The following is a 27428-nucleotide window of genomic DNA, read 5'->3' on the forward strand; positions in this document are numbered from 1 at the left end:
GCACTATTTTGGTAAATAATTTAAATATATTCCATTTTTTTCTCAAATTTATCTAAAAATTAAAATTACAACATTGAAACATTTAAAACTGAATAAGAAAAACATATACTTATACAGTTTAAAAAGGAGCTATTGAGAATCGTTTTCACTTATACAGTATAAGTAAAAGTCACTATTTTACAATATAAGTAATGATGACTTATACAGTATACGCTGTGTATAACTAGCTCGCTTAGCCAAAAGAATACGTTTTCCTCAAATTTGGTATACAATTTTATAATTTGAAGATACCACACATATTTTTATCTCATGGCAGATTCCGACTTCCTCTTGCCGTCCTCAAATTGAGTTAAGAAATGCACGAAAGAATTACTAAAAAAAGCAGCAAAAGCAACCGGCAAAAGGCAAAGGCAAGGGAAAAAAACACACACACAACAAATAACGAAAAATCGTTCGTCTCAACAGATTCCCACTTGCAGCTTTGACTTCCCAACCAAGCAGCTTCTTTCCAGGCTTCCGGCACCCTTTGATCTATTTTGGGCTGCTGAGTCGCCGCGTAGAAGGGAAGCCTCTGGAACTCGAATGCGAAAAACTTAAAAATAATAAACAAAGTCATTCATGAACTAAAAACACAACAAGCACAGTTCTATACATGTAAGAATAAATTACGGCATTTTACCTATAAATATGTACAGAAATGATTATTTATATATGAAAAAAAAGTATGGCAAATGGGTATATATCTAAATGACGGTGTAAAGCACAGTAAAATAAATTTATGGCTATTACTAATTTAAGTTTTCTTTTTTTTCTATTTACTTTTGCTATATATTTCATGTCTGAATATTGACGAAGAATCTTGTCGTTAACAAATCAACTGTTTTATTTTCTTTTAGCCAAGGCGCAGCTTAGAAGACAAAGCGCAGAAGTATAAGACTATTGATCCCTAAGGATAGCTAGGGTAGTGTTTGATAATGGGACAAAATGTATTCCTGTGTGTTATTCAACACAATTTATGTTTATATATAAATGTATATAAGTGTAAGACTAAAGACTGCTATATAAGACGTCTAAATGTATAAGATATAATAACGTAGAACGCAGTTATAAGACCAAAAGAGTTTTATACATGTATAAGAATAGGATGTCTCATGCTAAAATTTAATTTAGGCTGTTATATGCAAATGTAAAGGCAGACGCATAAAAGCGAAACCGAATGCCTTAAAAAAGGATTATCTGGGCATATTTAGTGTCTTTTGCAATACTATTTATACTACTCTATGTATTAGCAGACAGGTGAAGATCTTCCTCTCTTGCTGCCTCCCCCTTCCTCTATCTCTGTACGCTGTTGAGTGCAGAGCGAAGAGATCGCCCAGTAGAAAAAGTTAATCCCTGTCAAACAAGCTCTTCGTCTGTGTCAACTGACAAAGGAAAGGGGGAAGAGAAAGTGAATGGAGCGTATAGCCAATAAGAATCTTAATGATAAGATGCTTATCAACAGCTACAAAGCAAACGGAACAACAAATAAGGAAATCACAATAAAACAACAAAAACTAATACAAATAAAATAATAGAAACTTACCAAAAAGCAAACGAAGACGTTGCAACGTTAAAGTTAACGTTGTTTATATTTTCAATGGATTTTGTTGTTTTCTTTTTCTTTCTCTCTATCGCTCTCTTTTCGGTTTCTTGCTGGCTAATGTTGGATGCAGCGCTGCAAGAGGAAATTGCGTATAAGATGGAGAAGAAGCAGAAGAGGAAGAAGACTTAAGGAAGATGCATAGCAACAAGAACAACAACAACGAAAAACGCGCACAGGACATGAATATTTATTCTAATTGAAAGTTTTTGGCTGCCATTAAAAGCATACGCATACACACACACACTCACACATGCAGCAAGTGTTATGTGTGTGAGTAAAAGGGGTTTGTTACTGCAGCGGCGGGTGCTGCAAAAGTTGGCGCTTGCGTCACGTCAACAGCGCCGTCTGCAACATCAAATCGAATTTTCCAAAAAGAAAAAAAACCAATAAAACAAATAAAAAAAGAAGCGGAAAAAATGAGAAAAACCGAAATAAAAACAAAAAAGAGAAGAAAAAACCGACACAGCCAAATAGAAGAAGCGGACCAAGAGGAAAACGAGTTAAGGCGCAGACAGCAAAAGACAATGCTGCCATCGCGTCCCAGTCGACGCCGCAGTCGCCGTTGTCGTCGCTGTCGCCGTCGCCACAGTCTGTGCTGCCGTCACTTGCTGCAAGCAGCGCAGATAAAAGCAGCCAAAGACAGCCAAAGAAAACGCAACAATAGCAGCCACAGCGGCAACCGCTCCATTTAGTTGTTGTTGTTATTGTTACAATATTTTGAAAATAGTATTTGTTTACGCGCGTCTTGTTAACAAAAAAAAACAACTACAGTTTTGTTTGATTATGCCAGGCTTACGTTTCAATATTTTGACGCCTTTTAGTTGCGCCCGCGCATCTTCCAAAAACAAAAAAAAAAAAAACAAAAAAAAAACAAAAAAAAGGCGAACAACAAAAAAGCCAAGGAACACCACAAACTTTACACTAGACACCAGAACCGTAAAAAAAACTAATAACACTGTGCAAATTGTGTGCCGACCACTTGCGCCGAGACTTTCGTTGCAAGCTGCTGCTGTTTAATAATTACTTTATGTTAATTATTTCTTGATTTTGTTAGCAGTTTAGTTCTTAAGTTAGGATAACAATGCAGCAGCTGTTGAGCGACACGAGAACCGCGCGCTTCGAAAACAAAATGAAGACTAACAACTAACGTTAGCAATGTGATTGCAAGCGCAACGCCCCAAAATACCAAAAATCAAAGTCAGATGAAAATACCACACAAATATACCAAGCGCATATACCGCCTGTAATGCATAAATACCCACTTTATCAGTTTGGTAAATAAACATCATCTTTATCTTATGCAATTTTTATAACTATCTAATATTAAATTAAAACATAACTGTTAGTTTAAAACACACACAAATATATAAGGTCATACTGTGACATAGTGCTGCCAGACTTGTTATATTTGTATACCAACTTACTCAAAGTGTACATAAAGCTAACACTAGAGAGCGCCACTGTTGCGCTCGGTGGTTGTGCGCAATAAAATGAACGGGTGAAAAGCGCTCTTGCCCTCACCACCAACTTCTGAGTGTAAAACATTGAATGAAAACTAATAAAAATAAACATGTGGTGCACAGTATTACAATAGTGTGGCGAGAGTAAAATAGTGTGACAAGAACAACGGTTTATAATCATATGAGCTCTAGCAAGCTGTTCGACGCAGTCAACGTGCATTGAGAGCTTTTTGAGTGCGGCCATTCAGTCAGCTGGGATGCGCTTTTATTTCGTATTGTTGGGTTCGGTGGTCTGTTTGCATTTGGCAAAAGCTGTACTCTCTGTGTTGTCATCGTTATGTGTGTACGCATTGTTGTTGCCAAAAAAGCTTTTTCAACTAATAACTGCTGCGCTTAATTTTCCACTTGGTGAATCGAATTGACACAGTTGCAATCAGAATCTAATTGGAAACGGCGTACGGCTGCACTGCATCCGCCATGATAGCCAAGTGACCAAGCTCGTTAATTTCAATACCCATTTGACGGTTAATTACGGTTCGATTAGTTCGGACAGCCGCAATGTCAACGGAAAGCAATACGCCCGTGGATCCCCGTGTCCAGGTATTTGCCCTACATACAGACCAGCATTTATCCAATATTCCAATCATCTAATTGGTTTACGTTCCAGATCGAGTTGGAAAAGCTTAACACGGCCACCGACAATATCAACAAATATGAAGTGGAGCTCGATGTGAGTTTTATTATTGATTTTTATTTTTATTTTTTTCTTGTTACTTTTTTCGCTTTTTGCTTTGCGCTCTTATTTACTTTATATAACATACGTTGTCCGTGTGCAGGAGTCGAAGTGCGAATTTAAGCGTCTGCTGGCGGAGAGCGTGGTGCGTATCAAGGCCGCCGCCCACAAGCTGGGCAACTCGATAGACGCCGCCAAGCCCTACTACGAGTCGCGCATATATGCCGCACAATTGGCCAAGGAAACGCAGCTGGCGGCAGCCAATCATGAGAAGGCCAAGTCCATACATGCCGCTGCAAAGGAAATGGTCTATCTGGCCGAACAGGGACTCGGCGAGAAGTCCACGCTGGATACAGCCTGCCAGGAGATGCTCAGCCATGCCGCTAGCAAAGTCAATCAGTCCCAATTGGAAGTCACCGACACGCGCAACGCCCTCAAGATGTGCCAACTAAAGCTCGAGGTGGCCAACAATCGTGTCGGCAAGCTCCAAGGACAGCTCAAACAAGCTTTGCGCTCCTCCAGGTATCTAATTGGATTCCTATTTGACTTATACACCAACGTTCTGGCAGAGTGCAATTGGAATTCCCAATGGGTTTCGCACCAGTTAAAAGAAATCTATGTTCGATTTGAAAATTTTCGAAAAATATTGAAAATTTATGTTTTTTACATTTTTGTATGTGATAAAAGTTATTATAATAATAACTGTGAGTATAGCACAATTTTAGAGATATTTTTAAAGAAGTTGTCAATTAATTCTTATTTGAAAATAAGATATAATGAGAAACTCTGAAAGGCGATATTTATATAGCTGATATATTTTATATATATCATATTTACAACGACTTTTATATATATAAATATAATAATATTCATAGTATTAACATTTATAAATTATATTGCTATAGGAGTTATTTCATATATATGTCAGATATTTTAAAATTTTATTCTGAAAATGTAAAAATTTGTTTCAAGTATGAGATATATAAGGCATATCAGCTATATCATGTGTCTATAACATTAATGTTTTGGTCTCTATATAAAAATTTTGCCCCAACCACTTTTTTCTATAAAAATACCTAAAGATCTACACGAGCGAGCCTCGAAATACTCCACTATATAGCTAACATATACTATACCAGCATATATATATATATTAATAGCAATAAGCGATTCAGAAATAAGTTTTAGCTTGAAACCCTTTCCAAGTTGCTTCTTCACTTAGCTACAGATCTCTCTTTCAGTTCCCATACGACGACAGTCTGATTAGATTAAGTCTGATTAGCTTCAGCTCTGCCAGAACAACTTAAAATGTCTCTTTATTGGTTTATGTTTTTGGTTCTACTTTCGGTTCTATTTCGTTTTCTTCTTTTGGTTTCTTCTTTTTTGTCTTCTTCTTCTTAGATTGCAGCTGCGGCGCAATTTACTTTTGTTGAGATACTTTAGCATTTTGCACGCTTTGTATTGTATCCAGTGCTCGTGAGTATGCGCTGCTCACCTGCTGCCTATGCCACGCCCACTAATATTGCTGATAATCGCTCGTTAATGCAGGCCCTACTATGAGACGCGTGCGAACTACAATGGACTGCTGAAGGCGCAAAAGCTGCGCGTCAACGAGCTGGAGTCAAAGGTCAGCGCCGCCAAGTTGACCTACAACGAGGCGCTGAAGAATCTGGAACAGATCTCGGAGGACATACACAGGCAGCGGCAGCAGCGCAACAATTTGCTTAACTACGAAGCGATGCTGCGCCAGGTGGACGCCATTGATGCCCAGCAGCAGCAACAGTTGCAGTTGCAGCAGCTGCAATCGGAGGCGGAGCAGCTGCAATTGGCGGAGCCGGAGGAGGAGTATTTGCGCATGCCAGATCGTCTGGGCAGTGGAGCCAGCTCGCCGCGCCAGAGGCATGCCGATCCACATGACTGTCCGCATCTGCTGCACGACTTCGAGACGGTGTTGACCTTCCCACAGAAGCTGGCCGGCGGCATGCACAAGTCGGCCAGCACCAGCGCCACCGACGGCGACAACAATCTGTTTGCCCAGGCACAGGGTCTGCATGGACCGTACGAGGTGAAGCCACGCTCGGAGTCTGGCAGCAGCTCTCTGGCCTCGGCGTCGGCCTCTGCCTCGACGTCGGCCCCGCCGGCGGACAACGACATCGATCAGTGGACGGAAATACGACTCTCGCACTCGGACAGCACCAGTTCGAGCTATTCGAATCAATCGCTGCTGGAGCAGCAGGCTCTCGATGGAGCCGGCAGCCTAGGCGGCCATGGCTTGGGCTATGGCCTGGGCGGCCTGGATGCGGATGCGCAGTCGCAGCACTCCACCTCGTCGTCGGATGAGCCCAAGCGCAAAGTGACCTGCACTACGATATTCCAGGACGATAGCAGCGGTATCGGCATCGGCATCGGCCTGGCCGGCCAGCAGATGAGCCGCAAGCAGAGCCTCAGCCAGTGGCTGTCGCGTTCGAATAGCTTCAAGAGCAGCGGACGGCGGCAAAGCCTTGATCTGTTGATCGATGCCGGCGACAAGGTGAAGGACGTGTTTAGCTATGGCTTTCAGAAGGTCGGACGCAGTCTGGAGCGGCGCAACAGCGAATCGGAAATGGCCAACGATGGCGGCGAGACGGATGCGCTGCTTGCCGCAACAGCAGCAACAACAACGACGACGGCGGCGACGGCAGCAGCAGCGGCGGCGGCGGCGGCAGCGGCTGGGAATGCCTCGGCGTGCAGCAACAATAGCGGCAGCGGCAGCAGCAGCAGCGGCGGCGCCGGCGATTTCTTTCTCTTTAGCAGGTCAGTAGATGGCAGCGGTCGCAGCGCCGCCGGCGTCGGCGTCGGCGTTGGCAGCAGCCTACTGTGCACGCTGCAGAATCGCCTGACAAAGCTCATTTGATCCAATCGGACAACAAATCAAACGAATCGCTAAACGATAAACCGATTTACCGCCAAACTGCTATTCAAAATTCAAACTGCACTCACTCAAAAAAATCAAACAAAAAAAAAACTCCCAAATGCTTCAACTACTGCAAGAACTAATACTCAGCTACTGCAATTAACTAAATTCCTAAATGCTCGATAAAAACAAAGTAACGAATTGGCTGCTTTAATTTGGTATATTTGCTCTTTCAACACACAAATTCGATTACAACAACCACAACAACAACAGTTATAACAATGACAACTATCAATCAATCAATCAAACAATCAATCAATCAATCAATCAGCAACAACTACAAATACTACTACTACTACTACTACTACAATAACAATCAACTAATCGCATTGCACGCACGCACGCTTCTCAAACCAAAACTTAAAAAACAAGTCAAAAATCTACTTTTAACAAATTTGTATGTACTGCAAATATTTCATGTGTGTGTTGATATATACATGTGCGTGTGTGTGTGTGTGAGTCTGTGCATGCGTGTGTTTGAGAGTGTGGCTGTGTGCATGAGTGTGCTTTGGCCTCCTGAAATAACTTTATTTTATATAAATTACATTGAAATCGATTACAAAATATCGATTTATCAATTTACTTTTTATCAAAATTAATTCAATATTCTCTTCAAAATAATTTTGAAATTTAAAAAATTTTTTTTTTGAATATTTTTTATTATGATTTTATTCAATTTATGTTTGATCACAAATTATTTGTTTTTAAGACTACTATTTTTAATATGCATTATTAATTTTAAGCAACAATTTTCAGTTTGCAATTGAATTCAATGAGTGTAAAGTTATTTCTAGAGGCCAATTTTTTTATTTTTGCTGTCGTCTTTTTTTATATAACTCGATTCGATTCAAAAGATTTCATTACGCATCAGTCTCCATGCATCCATTCCGCTTACAACTTCTCTCTCTCTCCCTTTCTTTCTCTCTTATCTCTGCCTAGCACTCTCTCGCCTCTTTTGCATTTCATTTTCGCTTAATTTATTCTGTTACCTTCGGCTATCTCTGTTTGGTGTGACACAATTACAACAACAACTACTTTACAGATCCTCAGAACCCAAAGAATTACTATCCGATGAGCAGGTTGAGAATTTGCTATTGAATCATATGGTTGATGAGCACGGCGTCATCATTGTGGAGGAGTTAAAGTCACCAACGGCCGCAGCAATCACAACACGAACGTCAGCAACAGCAACAACATCAACTAGCTTGCAGCAGCAACAACAGCAACAGCAACGTGCTGCTTTATTGTTTTAAGCTGAGCTATATACCTTAAACTCCGGAACTGCTGCTTTAACCATTTTCCGAGCAATTAGTAAGAGGCGTACATATCACTTGACATCATCGCATCCATTGTGAAGTGGATCGGCAGGAGCTGCCCCAAATCATTCAATTGCTTTCTTTTAATGCATAGCTTTTCGCTGTGCTCTAATCCTAATATGTGCAATAATGTTGTTTAGCGTACAAAATTCAAAAAAAAAAAAAAAAAAAAAAAACAAGTTACATTTTATGCTGTTCAGTAAATGAATTAACTAACTAACGCTAGTCCTAGGCGAAATGCATACGGAAAAATCAGTTAGAACAGATATATATAAAATTAGCAGCAAAAAACAAAACAACAATTCAAAAGAGATAAACCTTAAAATACAAAATAATTATAGAAATTATACAGAGTACGTTATAAATATACATACATATTAATATTGACACACATTCTCTACATTTCGTTTCTTTGGGTTTTCCATTAATAGTTTAAATTAACGCTTTCTTAGCGATAGCATAAGTCTGCGCTATCGATATGCACGACGTACGATGTATACACGCGCAGTAAAAAAGACGACAGCTTTTGTAAGTGAGCATCTAACTGCTTTGGGCGCTATGTTCATTTTATATATGATTTGTGACTTTAGTTCTATATGAAAAATTAAGGATATAAGCTGCAAATATAGCATAGAATTATATTTCATTTAGTTCAAAATTCTAAATGGTACCTTATATTATATTTGTAGGGGCGACTGAGAGATGGGAATCAATATTCCCATCGTATATTTTTTAAATACACTTGTCGCATTCATTATATCGATATTAGTTATCGGATTGTTGTGCATCACCGTTGTACTCCAGGAAATTCCAAATAAAAGCAAAAAGCAATTCGCTGCTAAATTTAGCAACTGCTGCACATTTCACACGAGTGCAACAAAACAGAAAATGAACGTGCTTCCGGTGCTACTGCTGCTGCTAATGCAGCAGCTAACAGCCGTACCGCTGGCACAAGCGGATCAAACAGCAATAGAAACTTCAGCTAGCTCCAATGTAACCAAACTATCAATGGTTGGCCCGAGCAACAGCACCAAAAATGCAACAACTTTGAATGCAGTTAAAAGTGTAAACACATCATCAGGTATTGTAATTGAAAATTATTCAACTTAAACTATATATATACATATTTATTTATATATATATATATATATATATATATATATATATATATATATATATATATATACCATAAATCATGACAGATATAACCAATCCATTGCCAGTGAACAAACCAGCCAAGGTCAACGCCACTGCGGACCACTCTCCGGTGCTCGCGCGTGGCGTTACCAATACGGATCCATCCGCCGTACAAGTTGGCACTGTAGTGAATAGCACAACGACTACGCCAGCACCACAAGTAACGAAATCAACATCGGCAACAACAACAGCAACGGCGATAACAAACCAAACAAAATCAACGGCCAAGACGGACAAAATAGTGGCCGATGGCGTATCGCTGAGTGACATCAAAAACAACAGCAATGGTAGCAAAAATTATAAGAACAACAGCAGCACCCCCACCACCGCCACCTCCACCAATACAACAGCTGCTGTTATCAATGGCAAAGCCACAAACAGCAGCAGCGGCAGCAACAGCAGCATCGTCACCACGCCAACATCAACTACTACTACTTCAACAACAACAGCATCCACGACAACCACCACAACAACAACCACAACAACAACTCCAAGCACGACAACCACAACCACATCTCGTCCTAAAAAGCCAACAGTCACAAGCAGCATGGCGAAACAAATTGAGGGTGAAAAATTGGATATGACTGCTCTTAACGGTGGCAGCGTTGCACCACACGTCTTGCCCGTGCATGAGATGAGCAGCAGCCTGGTGAATCGTGGCGAAAACGAATATATTGTGCCAATTGTGACCGTAATGCTAGCTGTGCCGCTGGCCATAGCTGTATTCATTGTGGGCTATAGACGCTTCCGTGATTTGTGGACAACGCGTCATTACAGGCGCATGGACTTTCTGGTCGATGGCATGTACAATGATTGACGAAGGCGCTATCAGCAGCAGCAGGAGCTCGGCTACAATGCTGCAACTGGTGGTGGAGGTGCTGGTGGCCGTGCAGGTGATTTATCGATTACTGCCACGCGGCTGCCGTAGCGCAAACGAATTTGATAAAACAGCAAATAATTGGAAAGATTATTAGTTGTTAAGATATTATGATTATTATTACTTGAATTCAGCATGCAATGCAAGAACAGGTGCAGTGAGCGAGAGCCAGAATGTGAGCGAGCGAGACAGAGAGAGAGAGAGAAAGAGAAAAAAAGAGAAAGAGATGAATACGAAGCGCATGTTGTTGCGGGGCAGCGGCACACGCTAAATATATACACATATTGCTCAGTCAATTAAAACATTGAGAATATTTATATATATATACGTGTGTGTGTATGTTAAGTAATTTCCAAGAATATATATACACATATGTATATACCCAGCGGCCAAATCGAATATGTTGATAAGATTCAAGCGAAGCGCAAAACAAAACAAAACAAAAATTAAAAAGTTATAAACTAATTTAATGAAAATATTGCCAGCATTTGATTAATAGCTTCACATTTAATTTATGCATTTTCTAATATAAATATATATACATTTATATATATATGTCTCCGTATATACTTACACATTTATACCTTTGAACTATGCAACAAAGTTGTAGAAGGAATATTTCAATACTTAAGGCGCAATTAGCAATCAATCATAAATTATACTATACACAAATTACTGTAAACTATATATATATATTATAACCAAAATGTGCCTTACCGTTTCAGCTCATAATAATGCTGTATCATATAAACATATACATATGTATCGGTAACAATATCTTAGACTTTAGAATCTGGCAGATTAATTGATCTATGAACTATTAAAAACAGAAGAAAAAAAATCGAAATTGGATTTAGCCAACTGTAAATCAAAAACATGGAAAGAAAACTAAAAGCAAAGTGCGCATTTATTGCATAATAATTTGTTATGAACGAAACAATTACAATAAAGCAAATGCACTGTAACCAATAATAATAAAGTAGAACCTTGAGTCAATTTGCCTTCGGGCAACATAAAAACCAGCAACAACAACCACAAATATTGTAAACAAATGCATTGGCAAAACGTTTTCAGCGGGTCATTGGAGCATTGTTCTTCGTTCGCACATTCCACGAAAATAACACGAACTGTGCCAAACATGAAATGATCTTCAAATGTGCAATTGCCTATAGCAGATATTACTTATTGGTTTTTAAGGAACCAATTGCAATTTGTTATTGATATATTACATATACATACATTATTATTAAATCAAATGTTTATTATTTATTTTTGATCAGTCATTTCAAATTTCATTCACTGGAATATTTACTGTGACTGTCTACCAGGCAACTGCAGTGCCAGCTACGCCTCTCTACGTAGTTCTCATAAATTCAAGCAAGTGCTAGAGCCAATTGCAGCGAGACTGTGGCATCACAATACAACAATTGATAAAACATCATAATGGAGGGGGACTCTGCCAAAAGTTGTAGAGCGAAGCGATATAACGATATTAAAAGAGAATTATTAAAGTTGTTTTTTCATTTCAAGCAAAAGCTATTTGCAGAGGAGCTCAACTGCGAAACTTGCTGATCTTAACTCTAGAGCTGGAAGAGATAGTGATGCCCCATTCGCCTCGCCTAAAAGCCAAAATTATTGATTCTATAATAGTGCTACATAAGATATCTGTATGCGATGTCTGTTACGTATATTCGATTTCAAAATAAATCAATTTTTTAAATAAGCCTAAATTTGCTATTGTTCTTGAGCAAATTTCAACTAACCAAACATGCTCTTCTTACTATATTATATATATTACTATATTATATACTATAAAAACTACGAAAATACACATAGAGTTCGGGCGAGTGAGTCCTGATGGCTTGCTATTGAGCTATTTTCTTAAGTTCAGGCAGTTTAATTTAATTTAAAAAAAACTGAAACTTTTTCATTTCGCATTCAAATTTATGAATAATTTTTATTTCCTATACTATTCCACAGAGACTTGATCATTTTGATCTTTGATAGTATAAATATAAATCAGAATCTCTCAGGATCACAAACTGGGCCGAAATGAGCGAGAAACGCTCGCTTTATTCATTGCGTGCTACACACAGTTGTCAAATGTGTTGTAAACCGTTTGGCCTTTTGTCGCTAATAGATCACTAGCGGCTGTTCCTGATTAAGACAAATGCTTAACAACGTGCATGGCAGCTTCAACATTTTGTTGCTGAAGTGGTTTATAAATTATCTCCATCTTCTCCATATAGATTTTTGTAGTTCGTTCGTTTCTAATAATCTAAACAACACACAGCGAAAATATATATAAAAAAAGAAAGAAATACAAACAACATCGGACTCTACGGCTGGGTGTGTGTGTATGCTTTGGCCGGATGGCTGGACGGAACGGAGGCGCCGTAAACGGCAACGTGTGAAATGAGTCGAACAACTGCTTCGACGCTTGAGACTTGCGGCCCGCTGCTCAATTGGAAACGTGCGCTGGACGCGTGCAGTGCTCATCGTGCGCCATTTTAACGATACAGATCTTTAGCCGAGGAGCAGCAGCAGCATCATTCATAATTCCACAATGCATCCTGCATCGCCGCATCAGCATCGCACGCGACTCAATATCAATGCACCCGGAACAGGTGCCGGCCAGGCGTCGCATCCGACACAACAGCAGCCACAGCAGCAGCAGCAGCACACGGTTCAGATCAGCTCCAGCACACATCCCTATCAGGGACTAAAAACCTGTAAGAAACAAGCTTTAATTCTATTAAGACTCAGACCTAAAAGGAATAACTTGAAATACCTAAAATCTTGCCATTTATTAACGATTGAATTTCGTCTCAAAGGATTTTCCTTTTTTGGATTTCTAGTTACAAATTGTTTTTCAATATTTGGCTGTATTTTCCATTGCATGTTTAGTTTATAGAATGATCATCTGTGTGCAGAACTGCAAAAGATACAAATAGTTTTCGTTTCACGACCTCAGACTCAATCCATAAATTCATATTTATGTGCTCGAAAATCATAACTCAAGCGATTTGGCTTTCGCCCGTAGACGAGAATGATTCATGCGGTGTCGATGATATATTGAATTGTATCTATCGATCAGCCAGGTCGAGCGACCACCTATGAAGTATGCAATATAAACTGTGCGCCGACAAGTAAAAATAAATAACAGAAAGATTGACGAGACGCGACGCAACGCAATGTGACGTGACGTGACGTGACGTGATGTGACGTGAGGCAACCAAAGATTTGATTCGTATACGGATATGGGATATAAAGCGTACTGTCGAAACATATAAGATAAACAAAAAAGGGGCCCAACTGAAAATAACCGTGCTCCCCATCTATAGACTGAATTTCTCTCTACTCTCTACTCTCTACTCTCTACTCTCTACTCTTTTCTTGTTTCCTTTTCTTTTTCATTTTTTGGCTAACATGTACTCGCACTACATAAACATTCCATAAATGTTCCAATTGGCCAGGCGATTGTTTAGCTTTGCTTTGCTCTGGATTGGTATTAGTTCAACCTGCCCGCACTCGTTGAAATCTATACTAAAACATAAACAATACGCGCAATTACCATTCTATATATATGTATATATATAAATATGTGTAGCTATGCGTACTTGGGCTGTGCGTACATAGAAATATGGCTAATTTGGCCATAAACAGATACCTACTTATGTAGTTAGACAACATCGAGCTGATGGATCGCAGCCGTATGCAAGATTTTATAGATCAAAAACAATTGTTTTCGTTCAATTGTGCTTGGGGCCATAAAACTTTACTTTTACGGCAGACATATAGCTAGTTTATACTTTTACGTATGAAATGCAATTAGCCTTTATATAGTAGAGATCTATGGCTAAAAGATTTTGGCAAATTATGCCTTAATATGGGGTATACTCTACGAGCAGCCAATAGCTGAAATATAAGCTGTAAAATGAGCGGAAACTTGTTTACCTTATTGCAGTGGAAGTCTTATGCTTTAGTCCTCTGTGCTTTAGTCCTCTTATTAAGTTTGTAATTTCCTCTCAAGATTTCAGTAAATTTTGAGTGAATTACAAAATTTCTTACAGTAGCACTTAAGTAACAATACTTTGGATGGAATACGATATCTAACAAAAATCACGAACTAATTTCTTTTTCAAACTCAATAGACTTTCATATTCATAAACTCAAAATACTTATCCATAGCCATTTGCCGCAACTTAGTGCGCGTCAAGACACTCTCTGTCTGCAAAACAAGTTTTTATCTTCAGAATCCTTAAATTACTTGAATAGTTATAGTCATATCTATTAACTCAACTCAATTACAATTTTATATATGATAAATGTATTTCCTCTAATTTCTGTCTAGCAAGTAGAGTAAATATTTTGCCATGTTTTATGATAAAATTTACGCCAAGTGTTTTGGCTGATTTTGTCTGATCTCTGTTTGTGGTCGTGTCTGTGCCCGTTTCCAATGAAAATCAGTCAGGCTGTCAGTGTTCAGTGGAACAACAAACGGAAATCCGAGGCAGCATAGAAAAAACATTTGCGTTTTTAGCAACACGAGCAACAAGTGCCACAATGCACATGTGGCAGCAGGCACCGCACACCACCAACCATCCAACTACCCAACTACACAGCAAACAGCCAGCATGCGAGCACGTCATGAAATGTGTCTTCAATTGATTTTCAATTGCTTGTGAAATGTTGCGCTTAATGCCTCGCATTCCGCAGCTCCTTTTGATGAGGTTTTATTTCTTGTCTTGCAGCTGAAAATGACGAAATGGGCTGCGTGGAGCTTCTGGCCACGGCTATATCGGTGCTAATCATGGTGCTGACGTTTCCCTTCTCAGTGTTTATTTGCTTCAAGGTGGTCTCCGAGTATGAGCGTGCGGTCATCTTTCGCATGGGTCGGCTACGCAGCGGCGGAGCACGTGGTCCCGGCGTCTTCTTCGTGCTGCCCTGCGTGGACGACTATTATCCGGTGGATCTGCGCACTGTCTCGTTCGATGTGCCGCCACAGGAGGTGCTGTCTAAGGACTCGGTGACAGTGACAGTCGACGCCGTTGTCTATTATCGCATCAGTGATCCACTCAAGGCCGTTATCCAGGTATCCAATTACAGCCACTCCACACGTCTCTTGGCTGCCACAACGTTGCGGAATGTGTTGGGCACCCGCAACCTTTCGGAGCTGCTCACTGAACGCGAGACCATTTCACATACGATGCAAATGTCCCTGGATGAGGCTACCGATCCGTGGGGCGTCAAGGTGGAGCGAGTCGAAATGTAAGTTGAATCAGACGAAAGGCAAATCGAGCTAGAGCTTTAATGAGTCCTCTCTATTTATTAGCAAGGACGTCTCGTTGCCAACGGCACTGCAACGCGCCATGGCCGCCGAGGCGGAGGCTGCGCGTGAGGCACGCGCTAAGGTGATCGCCGCCGAGGGTGAGATGAAATCTTCGCGTGCACTTAAAGAAGCCTCTGAAATCATTTCGGCTAGTCCGTCGGCGTTGCAGCTGCGCTATTTGCAAACGCTGAGCAGCATCTCGGCGGAAAAGAACTCGACCATCATTTTCCCATTGCCCATGGAGCTGCTGACGCCATTTCTGAACTCGTCCGCTCAATTTGCGGCCAACGCCCATGCGACGCCATCGCCACTTCACAGGCACCAGCATCAGCATCATCAGTGACGTTCGATGTCGGTGCTGCAGCCATACCTGGAGGCACTGGGTCGCTGCGAGCTGCGCCGGCAAATCGCGGGCAACAATATGGACGACGATGACGATATCGTTGGCTACTTGTTGTAGGTGGACTGACAGAGAGAGAGAGAGAGAGAGAGAGAATCTCACTCAATGTGTTCTCCCAAGCCAACCAGTGCTACATAGTGAACACAATTATGTTCCTAAGGACATCCACTAGCTGTTCTTTATAAAATGTACTTACGTTAAGTGAACTTCATTACAAATTATGTTTAAGGATTGTTTAAAACAAAATTTTTTTGAATTTCACCTTTTTTTATATTTGTGTAAATTATTTGAATTCTTAAATTATAATTACCAGCTTTATTTACATATTTGAAATTAAGTTAGTGAGGGTCTGGAGTGCTAGTCTGGCAAATAACCTAAAGCGCCTAACCTGTTGCTGTCTTAAACATTCTCACTGCCTTCAATACAGCGCTCAGCATTTTTTTTTTCAACTATTAAGAATTTCTTAGCGCTTGATTTAACTGTTTATTAGTACAAATGCTCAAGGAAATTACGATTTCAAACTTACGCAACTTAATTCAAATAAAAATCTTTGTCTTCTGAGAAGTTCCTCTTCATATTTGTTGTTATATATTTATTTTTCATTTATGTTTTATTCAGTAAATAATAATTTTCTGGGTCAAAAATATTTTATTTATATTACTTACTTATTTAGAAACACAATTTCAATTAATAAATCCAATAATTAAATTTTTCGATTATTTAAATTATAAGAAAAATGTAATCTTAATTTGCTTCTTATTTTGTTAAAGTATTGCAAAGTTTCCCATTTTTTTATTTCAAATTATCAGCATTTAGTTTTCATTTGGCATTTTTGCAAGCTTACAAAATTATCAATTTATACATATACATATATACACTTTTATATTTTTTTAATATTTTATTATTTATTAATATTTATAGTAAGTTTAAAAAAAAAACACTTTAAATAACCTTTAAAGGAATTAGCCTCCTTCTTTTTCAGTCCAGTTTTTTAGCTGAAATGTTGGTTCGAATTCCGCACGTAAATCACCCCAAAGCGCGGTTTCTTTTACTTTAACAATTTTTCGCACGAGGTTTTCATGTTCTGTACTTTAGCTGAAAGGTTGGTTTGAATTTCGCTGCCGTCATATGTCGTGCATAAAAGTATGCAATGTATATTTTGTTACTGAGATTTGTGTCCAATTCATGCGGCAATCCAATCTATATAGCTCCGACAAGTGTGTCGAAGGGTTTTAGCTCACGAATAATAAATTATAAAATACGTCAGTCTCTGATTTATAGTCTAAATAGCCGGACGCTTGAAGACTTCATTTTCTGATTATACAAACATAAATAAATCAATTATATATTACAATTTAATAAGTGAATTTCTATATTTATACATAGTTTATATCAATCAATATTGAACACAAAAATTAAATTTATATATTTAAGCGAATCAGGAAATCATGGACAAATCATATTACTCTCGTTCGGTAAGTGTCAAAGTAACTGCCTTTTGTATTATTTCACATTAATCATAAGCTTTGCAGTCCAAATCGAAGAAAGATTGCAAAGAACGACTTGACTGCCAAATGGCTATGGTTGGTCTGGAGTCAACAGATGAGAGTGCTTTGAGTGGCAAAATTGATCCGCTCAGGCCACGGGCTGAATACGAGAAATCCACACAAACAACGATTTTCGTTTGCCCATACTGCAGCGGGGACTTAAAGGCAGTTTTTCAACTCGATAGAAAATCCAGGCAGCATCAGAACGACAAGAAAGAAAAACAAACACAAGTGTCTTCAATGCCATCGGACGAGACACCGATCGCCGAGCAGCAGCCAACTAAGGTACCCAAAAAACCCCTTACAGAAGAGCGGACACATTTTGAACAACATTCTGGCTATCATCAGGCAGCACATGAGGGCAGGACGAAGGCCAGGGAACAACCGAATCCCAAATATGTCGACAAGCAGCCACGTTGCCAGGGGCAATATAGCAGCGAACTGTCTAAAACGAACCTACTGACGCACTATCACAAAAAGTACACCAGCTATGAACCGACATCGTGGATAAACAAGGAATTGTCTCCTCCAGCCAGTGATAGCTCAACTCAAAAGCCAAGCAATAAGCACGACCAATATACTGCAGCTACTGAGCTCGACGCTCCAAGGGCTTCTTGCACGCCTAAGCAGCAGCGCAACTTCCGCAAGGTGTTAACAGTCCCACTCACAAAGAATCAAATTCCAGTGTGCAATCGCAAGCAGGTCTTATTTTCACCTTCCGACAAGGAGCTGCATCCCGCAGTAGCCGAAGAGCCAACGACGAAACTTCACAAGTATTCAAACTATTTGCCCACGGACACCAAAATTGCACATGACGTTAGCACAGGCAAAGGTCTGGCTGCAAAGCAGCAGGCGAATGACAAACCGAAGCCAATGCGTCATTTTGGCAAATCGAAGGTTTTGGCACCACGACAAAGACATGCTACAAAGGCAAGCCCATTAATAGACCCTTGTCGAGATCGTACTGCTGGCAATAATTCCAGGTGTGGCAAAGCGTCTGACCCTAAAATTACGAGGACACGCAACAAGTTCGTCGATGACTTGTTCTTATTTAAGCGGCTTAACTGCAATTCCACACCGAGTGCTTCATCTTCGATATTTCGTTCGATTAATGATGATATGGCAAAGTTGTATGATCTATATGCAACGGGTTCCAGTGAAACTACACAGGCAGTCTCAGGCAGCCGGAAAGAGCCGCCAAAAAAGGATTGGGTAGAGGAGCGGCATCATCTGCCATCGCTTGGCTTGCCCAGTCCCGTCAAGGATAAGCCGGTGAAGTCTACGTTGAAAAAGGTGGAAGCACGTCAAGATTTGTCGTCTATTGGAGGCTTGCAGCTCACCGCTCAGGATATTATCGATACAAAGGTTACAGCGCCAATGATACGGCGCGTTCAGCGCATCTACAGAGCCAATTTGGCTGAACAAATGATGCTGGTCCAGGAGCTGGACAGCATACCAAAGTTGGTAAAAGATATGTTGGAAAATTACGAAGAAAACTAAATGTTAAACGTTCATTGGCTTCGCTCCGCACACAAGTCGAAGCTGTTCTAATTGGTCTAGGTATTTGTCTTTTTGCATTTGAATAGAGTTCAAAGTGGTGTCCTCAATAGTGTTGCTTTAGATATAGATAGGGACATACATATATTGGCATGCATACACAAAAAAATTTATTAATAAATATTTTATCAATGCAATGAAATATGTACTTGCTTATGGTATGTGTATGTGTGTGTTGGTGTTGTATAAAATGGCTTTTACAAAATGTATACAAAATAATTGTGACTTAACATAATATACATATATACATTAGAAATGTGCGTAAAAGTAGCTCGATGTCGATTCACTTTGAATATAAATCAATTTATGTTTGAAGCTCGAAACAATATATTATATATACACATATATATTTATATATGTATGTATAGATACTTATGCATATACATATATGGGCATATAGTGAAATATGTATTTAGTTTTTGTTTGGGCTATGCGGCATATTCTCTATCTCTATCTCTGTCTTTTTTAAGTGTTATACACCATTTTGCACAAAATGTTTCGTACTGAGTTTTCAGTTCAGTATGGGTTATTGCATTCGTATGCCGAGTACCGTTATTTACGCATGATTCATTCACTTTCTCACATATATTTTCCATGATGTCGGAAAATAAAAGGAGTTAAGTGATCGGCTTAGCAAGCATCCAGAGCAAAGCATAATGGTTTTCTAAAGACTTGGCTTATCATATTTAAGTACATATATATATATATTTATATATATAAATATATATATCTATATGTGTGTGTGTGTGTGAAAAAAATCCAGTTTGCATTCAAGCAAAATAATGGCCACTGCTGCGGAAATTAAAGCATAACTTAAACTTAGAAATCCCTAGTGCTAATTGTAAGACAGCACTCAAAATATCTTCGCTAGACTCGGCGTGCGTCGAAAGGGATTCCACGAACTGGACGATACGCTGCCAACAAAGCGCGTCTTGGCGGAGTTCTTGAGCCGCAGCTTAGGCTTTGTGGTGGTGCTGGTGGGGCTGGAGGAGCCGGACGAAACGCCCGATGAGCTGGCAGCCGATAACGTTGATATGGAGCCTTTTGACGAGAGTGGCTGCAACATAATCAAATTGAATAAAGCGAACTCCTTGGAAACATTGACTTATTCACCTTTAGATAGTTGCGATCCATGGGCGTAATGACCTTAAGCTCCAGCGCAGCTCCACATGATTGTATGAGTCGTACCACCTGCTGGTGCGAATACCATTTGACATCCATGCCCGCTATTTCCACAATAAAGTCGCCCTCCTTTATGCCGCCCAACTGCAGAAACACATTAGTTATATTAATTTGAGGCAACTCTTCTCAATAGCTGAAGTCTGTACTTACGTCGGCCAGTGAATTGATTTCGACATGCGCTATTATAACTGGCGCATCGCCACGCACATGAAATCCAAAATTCTCTAGCTCCTCCTTGTACAGACTGCAGCCGGCCTCGTGACTCTCATCGCCCCGGGGGCAGTGGCAATGGTAGCTGCTTGCATCATGGTATATGGCCGAGCCCTTCTGGAGACGAACACAGCGCGGTGCTGTCCAGTGGCGACGTGCGGAGAATATTGCAATGGGACCCAGTCGCTTAAATGGATCTTCCACTTTGTACGAAGTAAAGTCCGGACCCGTCAATGTCAGCGTGAACTTCGACGATGCTGTGGACAACAGTAGAAGTTAAGTCTTATAATATATCTACCTAATCATGGCCTACTCACCTTCCACAACTCGCTCAGTTAGATCGTAGCACTCCTCTATGTTCTTAGCCGGAGCCTGAAGGCAGAAGCGTTCATACTCGTCCTGGGTCTTGTAGTATGCCTCCTTGATGACCTGCGTCAGTGATGTTTTGTTCTGGAAGATACAATGGGCGTTAACGATTTCTCACCATGAATGCATGAATGACTCACCTTCAGGTAGCGACACATGCGCTGCAAGCGCTGCGCCTCCTCGTGACTAGCCAGAGCTTCTTTCAAGTGGGTGCGCTTGATGGCGGCAACGCTGACGGTCTCCTCCTCGCATTCGCTGTTGGCCTCGGTGGCACGCAGTGCCTCCCGCGCATTTCCAATGAATGATTCGTTCGACGATGCCGCTTGACTCTTTTTGGTGCCCAACGAGACATTGTCGCCATCGCCCACAGTGGTATCAATGCTCCGCGCCTCGTAATGATGTGCCAGAGCTAAATGTAGATGTTAATGTTAGTTGATTGGATCAGTTGGCCAAATGCCAATATCATGGTCAACCATTCTGACTTACCTTTGTACAATTCGGCCTTGAGCGGCACCAGACCCGCCCAGCACTCGGGCAGATAGGTGTGGGTGTCATTCACTTGGATATTCTTATGCATTTCATTGTACTCCAGCGACAGCTGTGCCGCCTCACCAGCCAAATCGCGAAATAGCTGCAATGGTCGAAACTATGATTAGCTCAGCCAGACTCATCGCATTTCAGCAAGCAGCTCAAATGCAATTTATATAAATCTAGGGGTCAGTCAGCCGAATGGCCATTGCACACATGCAACATTTGTCATTTCTCTTGTAATAGATCAAGCGTCACGTACTCAAGGGACTGTTGACGTTAGGTAATTGGGTAATTAGGTAATAGAAATGGGAGACAATGACTCTGAAGACGCCGTGGATTGAGTAAAGCCCTTGGTTACTTACATGACTGGACTCAGTTAGGCCCAAGGCCTCAATCTGCAGCTGTAGCTTCTCGAACAGGCATTCGCGTGCCTGGGATAGCATGAGTGAGACAAGAACATCGAGCACCTGCGGCTTTAAGTCCATGGATGGTGCATTGGTGAACGTGTCGTAGATGTGTCGGAAAATGCCGGCAGCACGCAGAAAACTGTCAACGGCTGCGTCGAGGCCGCGTTCTGTGCGCCTGTCGTGACGTGCACCGATTTGTGTGTAAATGGCGCCCAGATTGAACAGTGTGCAGGCCTTCTCAAAGGCAATGGTGCGCTGGCAGGAGGGCACACCGGTCAGCGAATCGTACCATTCGAAGTAAACGCCCAGATTGCGATCGGGCGGAAAGAAGCGTCGTTCCACATAATACAATAGATTGTAGTAACGGAAAAGCAGCGCAACACCCAGACCATCACGTGATGGCGTCTTTGAAGCCTACAAATTTGCAAGCAATCGATCGTTAGATTAGCATCGATACCGTGCTGATTAGCTGCGAGCTTACCTGTCTGGTATCTGTCATATCAGCGATGGCATCCATATATATCGAAGGCTCTTCGCTGTAGTGTTCCAATATAAAGTCCGAAAACGGTTCCATAAAATTGATTTCCTTCGTCTCCTTTAGACCCAATGGTATCATGGGCATAATGCCTTCATGACTGTAAATAGAAGATGAAGAAAGTAGTTTAAGGTCTTAACCGAAAGCTTGGCTAAGCTTTAATCAGCCGAAACACAAATTTAGTAGCTATTACCTCATATATAGCTCTGTTGATATATATTTATATGGATATATCTATTTAAATGCCTGATCAACTTCAATTAACGTGTGCGCCGAACCCTGGAAACCCCAAACTCTACAGAGTTCGTAATGGACAAGTGAAGTATGTTCATTTGCCTGTCTATTGTGGAAATACTTTTTACTATTGTTTGTTTGTTTGTTTCATATTTGTATTTTTGTCAGTTGTGCATTTAATGACGCTTTTTCACTTTCTTTGTTGTTTTGTTTGTTTTTTTTTTCGTTTTTTTTTGCGCTGTGATTTCGTTCCAGTAGACAGCGCAAAAAGGCGCTTGACCAGAAACTAATGCGCAGAAATTACAGCTGCCCAGCTGGGCAGCGCCCCATAGTATGTTGCATACCCCAAGCCAGCTAGCAGAGGGCAGTAGCTACAGCTTAAACTTAACATAAAAATAGCAACAAATTTCAACATTTGCATGCAAAACAAAACAAAAAAAAATGGCCAAAACGACAAATAATGGCAACAAGTTATTTGGGAAATGGGCGCAGGTGGTTTTAGCCATTGCAGCGACCAGTGGAGCAGTTAATCATTATATCACCTCACCTCTCGCTTTGATAGATCTCCACAGATGAGTTCAGCTCGGCCAGCTGCTCCTTGAGCAACTGCAAGTTTGAATTGACAAAGCTCAGCTCCAAAGCAACAGTGTCTCGCAGCTTCCGGTTGGTAGTGGCCTGCGAAATTTAATTATAATATAATAATATGTCAGAGAGAGAGAGAGAGAGTGGCTAACTTCACGAGTAATCTAAAGTAATCAAGCCAAGATTCATTAAGACAATTTCATATTACAGCAAATCTCGAGCTGAAACAAAATATTTAATCAAACTAGCAAAGCTTTGCTTACAGGGATTTTCTATACTTTTGCTGTGTTAGCTGTAATATCTAAAGACTTTTTTATACGACACCCGAATATCTAGGCTTGGCAATAATTCCAATTTTAAAATATAATCGAGACTTCTTAGATTAGTGGTATGAAAACTGAGTATCCAACACGGATCAAATGTCTCTTTTGCCAGCTTAAACGAGTTTTAAATTCGTTTTAATAATTGATACGACGTAAAAATGCCGAAGTAGGCAGTGCTTGACTAGAAGATACCTACAACTTGACGTGCGCTTTAAATATTCATGTTTCTAATGAACAGAGAAAGATGTCCAAAGAACAAAATACTCCATATGAACATCAGAGAGCCTTTAAATCGTGCCAGATATGCTCAAGTGTATTCATTGAAATCTTATGTAAAATGTGAAACGTGCTTGAGCTGGGCGTATACATAAGAAGTCCTACATGTAATTGTCAGGCACTAGCTCAGAGACGGTCTATTGTGGGTCCAACCACACATCCTCTTGTCTGTTGCACACTTTTAAAAAGATGATTTTCCGCTTTTAGTGAGTTCAAGGCTTGAAGAGCACTTACCTTGTATAAATTTTCGGCACCAGCGCGTAGGCGCAGCTCCTTGTTGATTTCCTGATTCAGTTTGCAGCGGCGACTTTGTAACTTGCCGCGACAGGTAGCCGCTCGTGGGTCAGAGCCCTGTAACAATAAGTAAAAGTCGAAATGAAATTAGTAAATAAAAATGCTTAAATTAACATTCTAAGCTAGTTATAGACGTTACATAGCTGATAAATAATAGTCAAAGCATATCATCTGAATCATTCCGTATGTAACCGAAACACATTCATATGCATACATCATACCTTCATACCTTGGCAAAGAGGGGCATTTTGTATGTAACCGAAACACATTCATATACATATATCATATCTTAATACTTTCATGCCTTTGCAAAAGGGGGCAATGCATAATTTTTGCTTGGAACGTGCCAAGCGAACGCGGCAACAAAGTTGATTGACTTAACAACCAACAGAATAGAATACGAATAGAACCTGCAGCCGCAACACAAATACTAGAATGATAAATGAAGTTCTTGGTTCTTGGAAAGTGTAACTGTTGCAACTGCAACTGCAGCTGCCGCAGCCATTGAATGGGCCTGGCACAGTGTAAGCTGTCTGTCTGCACTGTGAGCAACGGAAGTTGAAAGATAGAAAATATAAAAAAATAAACACACAAAATTAAAGGTGGCAACAAATAATTTATGTCTGATGAATATAAAATTTATATAGAGAATATAACTTTAAACCAACTTTTTCTTTCGCTCAGTGTAGCACTTGCAACTGCATAACAATAACAAAAGCTCAGCATGTTATCTACAATTTTTAGTGTGCGTGTAAGAGTGTGTGTGTGTATAAGGCCAATGCGCCGATGTTAGCATTGTAGAAGTAGGAACAACTTGAGACTTGGCTACGGCTAGGCCATAATTACATTGCGTCCACGTTCACAAGCACAAACACAAATACATTTGCACATTAACACATTCACGTATTTGTACGCCAACGCAGCGTGACACGATCGCAATAATCGTAAACGGAAGTAGGAAGTCATCGTCACGACGCTGCACATTCTGGCATACATGGAAACTTCTCCATAGGGTGTGAGGTTCAGAATGAAGCAGAAGAAGAAGCAAAGAAGACCTTAATATGCATTGTCTGTATGCCTGTCGTGCCAGGCCTGATGCTAAAGCAAAACACTTGAGTTAAGAACACTGAAGTTTCCAGCTCGTTGCTCAACTTGAGCGGGGTAAAAGAACATGTCTAAACATATATATATATATATATATATATATATATATATATACATATATATATAATAATGTGAAGTAGGTTTTTTTAGATATATAAACAAGGGCAAAAGTTAAGCAAAAATTAAGAATGCTATCGCATAAATATTTATATAAACCAAAAAGATAATAGGTGAAAACAAAATTGATTGAGATGAAAGTTGGGATATATCGTGTGATTGATGTAAGCTTAAGAAAAAATCAAAAAATAATAATGACAGAAACAAGCTGAAAGAACTGAAAGCAATTTAAAGACAAAGGAAATAAATTAACACAACATTTTTGGTGTGGCAAAGATTTAGAGACTTCATCCGAGCTATTCATTTTCAAATTCTATGCAATCTGGCTGAACTCAGAAAGAGCGCATTTTTTTTTTTTTTTTTTTTTTTTTTTTTTTTTTTTTTTTTTTCGTTTTTATTTCTTTATTTTGTTGCAGCTTATTGTCTTAGACTCTATAGCGCATTTAGCTCTAAACCTTAACTAATGGGAGGGCAGATATGCCAATTATTCTGCACTTGTAGCTACTATCTTAATTAGTTCTAATATTGTCTAGAGGATGCAATCTCTTCAGTCTTCGCCTATTGTTGTTTATAGCCAGGTTGCTTGCGAGATGGTTAGGATGCGCTGCAAGTCTGTCCGCGTATCTTGAACTGTGTCGCCCAATGAGTTCAGCAACTGTGGGAATTGCTAAATCCCTATGTAAGACTGAGTTTCTTACAAACCAGCTGGCTCCAGTCCATCTGCGTAGTGCTTTATTCTGCAGGGTCTGAATTTTGTTCCTTGTAGTCTTCGCCGAGGAGCCCCATAGAGAGATACCATATACGAAGGTTGGGACAACTATTGCCTTGTAGATGGCGGCCTTGCTGCTGTAAGACAACTTGCTTGAAGCTCTCAGCATCCAGTCGAGGGTTTTTAGCTTGCTTTTGCATTTTGAGGTTACTTGACTTATGTGCGCTTTAAAAGTCAGCCTTCTGTCAAGAGTGATACCAAGGTACTTTACTTTTGAGGCTTTGGGAATAGTGGGCCCCAATGCAACGCTTGGGCAATCTCCTCTTCTAGTGGCGAAGGTAGTATGTACAGACTTTTGTGCATTAATGGTGATACACCACCGTTTTGCCCAGCGTCCGAAAGAGTCCAGATATTTTTGTAGTGAGTCTGAAGCTTCTTGCGCAGATACGTGACGTGATAAGATGGCGGTGTCATCTGCATAGGTCGCTATGAGTACTGCATCTGTACTTCCTATATTTGGCTCGGGAGTTGGCATATCTCCTGTGAATAAAGTATAAAGTGTTGGGCCTAGAACACTACCCTGTGGTACTCCAGCCATAATTGGTCTAGTCAAGGATACTGTTTGCCCCCTTGACACTTGGAAGGTTCTTCCAATAAGGTATGAGGATAGCAACGCGAAAAATGGGGCTGGAAGGGTGGTCCTCACTTTCTGCAGCAGTCCCAGGTGCCAAACTCGATCAAACGCCTGTTTGATGTCTAAAAAGACGGCAGAGCAGTACATCTTTTCTTCAAAGGCTCCAAGGATATGGTGCACAACTCTGTGAACCTGTTCCGGTGTTCCATGCTGTCTCCTGAAGCCAAACTGATGGTTTGGAATGGCCTCCTGGCGTCCCAGATGTGTCAGTACTCGTTCCAGAAATATTCTTTCGAATATTTTGGAGAGTACTGGCAACAGGCTAATTGGTCTGTACGACTCAATTTCTCCCACGGGTTTGCCAGGCTTAGGAATCATCACAATCACGGCGCGCTTCCAGCAGGCTGGAAAGTGCCGGATGCGGAGCATGGCGTTGTACACCATAGTTATGTAGTCTATGGTGGAGTCAGGCAGTGCTCTAAGGACTCTGCCGTTTATTAGATCATATCCAGGGGATTTTTTTGCCTTCACTCTTCTGATGTGTTCAAGAACCTCTTCTTTTGTACATCCAGTTATCTGGTCTTCAGCTGGGAGGGGCGAGAGAACGATGTCTTCTGTTGCTTCGATTTCTGAGGCCTCTGCGGTAATCACCGGCGTGAATTGGTCTTGAAGGTGGTTTGCAAAAGCCTCAGCTTGAGCTTCGTCTCCAATGTGCCAGGAACCAGAAATGCTCCGAATGGGATGACGTCGTATTGGCTGCCGTTTGAGCTTTCTTGTAAATTTCCATAATTGAAACTCTGCGTCAGTGGGCGATTCAGCTCGTACCAGCGCATCGCTGATACACCTCTTTTGAAGCAGGGCGAGAGCAGCTTTAAGATGCCTCGTGGCTTCGTTGTACATGGATTTGGCA

The 27428-nt window shown here is 40.5% G+C and overlaps 6 protein-coding genes across 9 annotated transcripts in view; 4 read left to right on the top strand and 2 right to left on the bottom strand.

The window, feature by feature from the left end:
* Positions 1–2762, bottom strand: part of LOC111600202 (Ca(2+)/calmodulin-responsive adenylate cyclase) — a 35414-nt gene extending 32652 nt beyond the window's left edge. The window contains exons 1-2 of the mRNA XM_030223532.1: positions 2439–2762; positions 1583–1714 (exon numbers count right to left, since the gene is read on the bottom strand). The gene's annotated coding sequence lies outside the window, so the exon portion shown is untranslated. The remainder of the gene's footprint in view (positions 1–1582; positions 1715–2438) is intronic.
* A 384-nt stretch (positions 2763–3146) lies between these two features.
* Positions 3147–8416, top strand: LOC111600171 (SH3 domain-binding protein 5). Of its 2 annotated transcripts, XM_023316163.2 has the most exons (6): positions 3147–3702; positions 3770–3832; positions 3939–4357; positions 5237–5311; positions 5384–6628; positions 7831–8416. In XM_023316163.2, exons 1-6 carry the CDS (start codon positions 3661–3663, stop codon positions 8039–8041), a joined length of 2055 nt encoding a protein of 684 aa, XP_023171931.1. In that variant the 5' UTR covers positions 3147–3660; the 3' UTR covers positions 8042–8416. The 2 variants fall into 2 exon arrangements, with proteins under 2 accessions (XP_023171931.1, XP_023171932.1); XM_023316164.2 differs by lacking the exon at positions 5237–5311.
* Positions 8417–8992: 576 nt separating this feature from the next.
* On the top strand, positions 8993–10672 carry LOC111600201 (mucin-5AC). The gene is made up of 3 exons (XM_030223533.1): positions 8993–9097; positions 9340–9425; positions 9749–10672. Exons 1-3 carry the CDS (start codon positions 8993–8995, stop codon positions 10116–10118), a joined length of 561 nt encoding a protein of 186 aa, XP_030079393.1. The 3' UTR covers positions 10119–10672.
* Positions 10673–12278: 1606 nt separating this feature from the next.
* LOC111600172 (band 7 protein AGAP004871) lies at positions 12279–16076 on the top strand. The gene is made up of 3 exons (XM_023316165.2): positions 12279–12910; positions 14933–15449; positions 15514–16076. Exons 1-3 carry the CDS (start codon positions 12745–12747, stop codon positions 15851–15853), a joined length of 1023 nt encoding a protein of 340 aa, XP_023171933.1. The 5' UTR covers positions 12279–12744; the 3' UTR covers positions 15854–16076.
* Positions 16077–17301: 1225 nt separating this feature from the next.
* Positions 17302–19102, top strand: LOC111600185. The gene is made up of 2 exons (XM_023316191.2): positions 17302–17385; positions 17443–19102. Exons 1-2 carry the CDS (start codon positions 17359–17361, stop codon positions 18955–18957), a joined length of 1542 nt encoding a protein of 513 aa, XP_023171959.2. The 5' UTR covers positions 17302–17358; the 3' UTR covers positions 18958–19102.
* A 653-nt stretch (positions 19103–19755) lies between these two features.
* Positions 19756–27428, bottom strand: part of LOC111600212 (rhophilin-2) — a 36181-nt gene continuing 28508 nt past the window's right edge. For all 3 annotated transcript variants that reach the window (XM_030223514.1, XM_023316233.2, XM_023316234.2), the window contains 10 exons: positions 23895–24011; positions 23027–23154; positions 22192–22345; positions 21666–22124; positions 21259–21403; positions 20913–21181; positions 20724–20856; positions 20347–20663; positions 20128–20280; positions 19756–20071 (listed from right to left, as the gene is read on the bottom strand). In XM_030223514.1, the coding sequence (XP_030079374.1) occupies positions 19868–20071; positions 20128–20280; positions 20347–20663; positions 20724–20856; positions 20913–21181; positions 21259–21403; positions 21666–22124; positions 22192–22345; positions 23027–23154; positions 23895–24011 (2079 nt within the window). In that variant the 3' untranslated portion in view covers positions 19756–19867. The remainder of the gene's footprint in view (positions 20072–20127; positions 20281–20346; positions 20664–20723; positions 20857–20912; positions 21182–21258; positions 21404–21665; positions 22125–22191; positions 22346–23026; positions 23155–23894; positions 24012–27428) is intronic.

This window comes from Drosophila hydei, unplaced genomic scaffold, assembly GCF_003285905.1.
Source record: "Drosophila hydei strain 15085-1641.00,03,60 unplaced genomic scaffold, DhydRS2 tig00000232-arrow-arrow-pilon, whole genome shotgun sequence".
NCBI lineage: Eukaryota > Metazoa > Arthropoda > Insecta > Diptera > Drosophilidae > Drosophila > Drosophila hydei.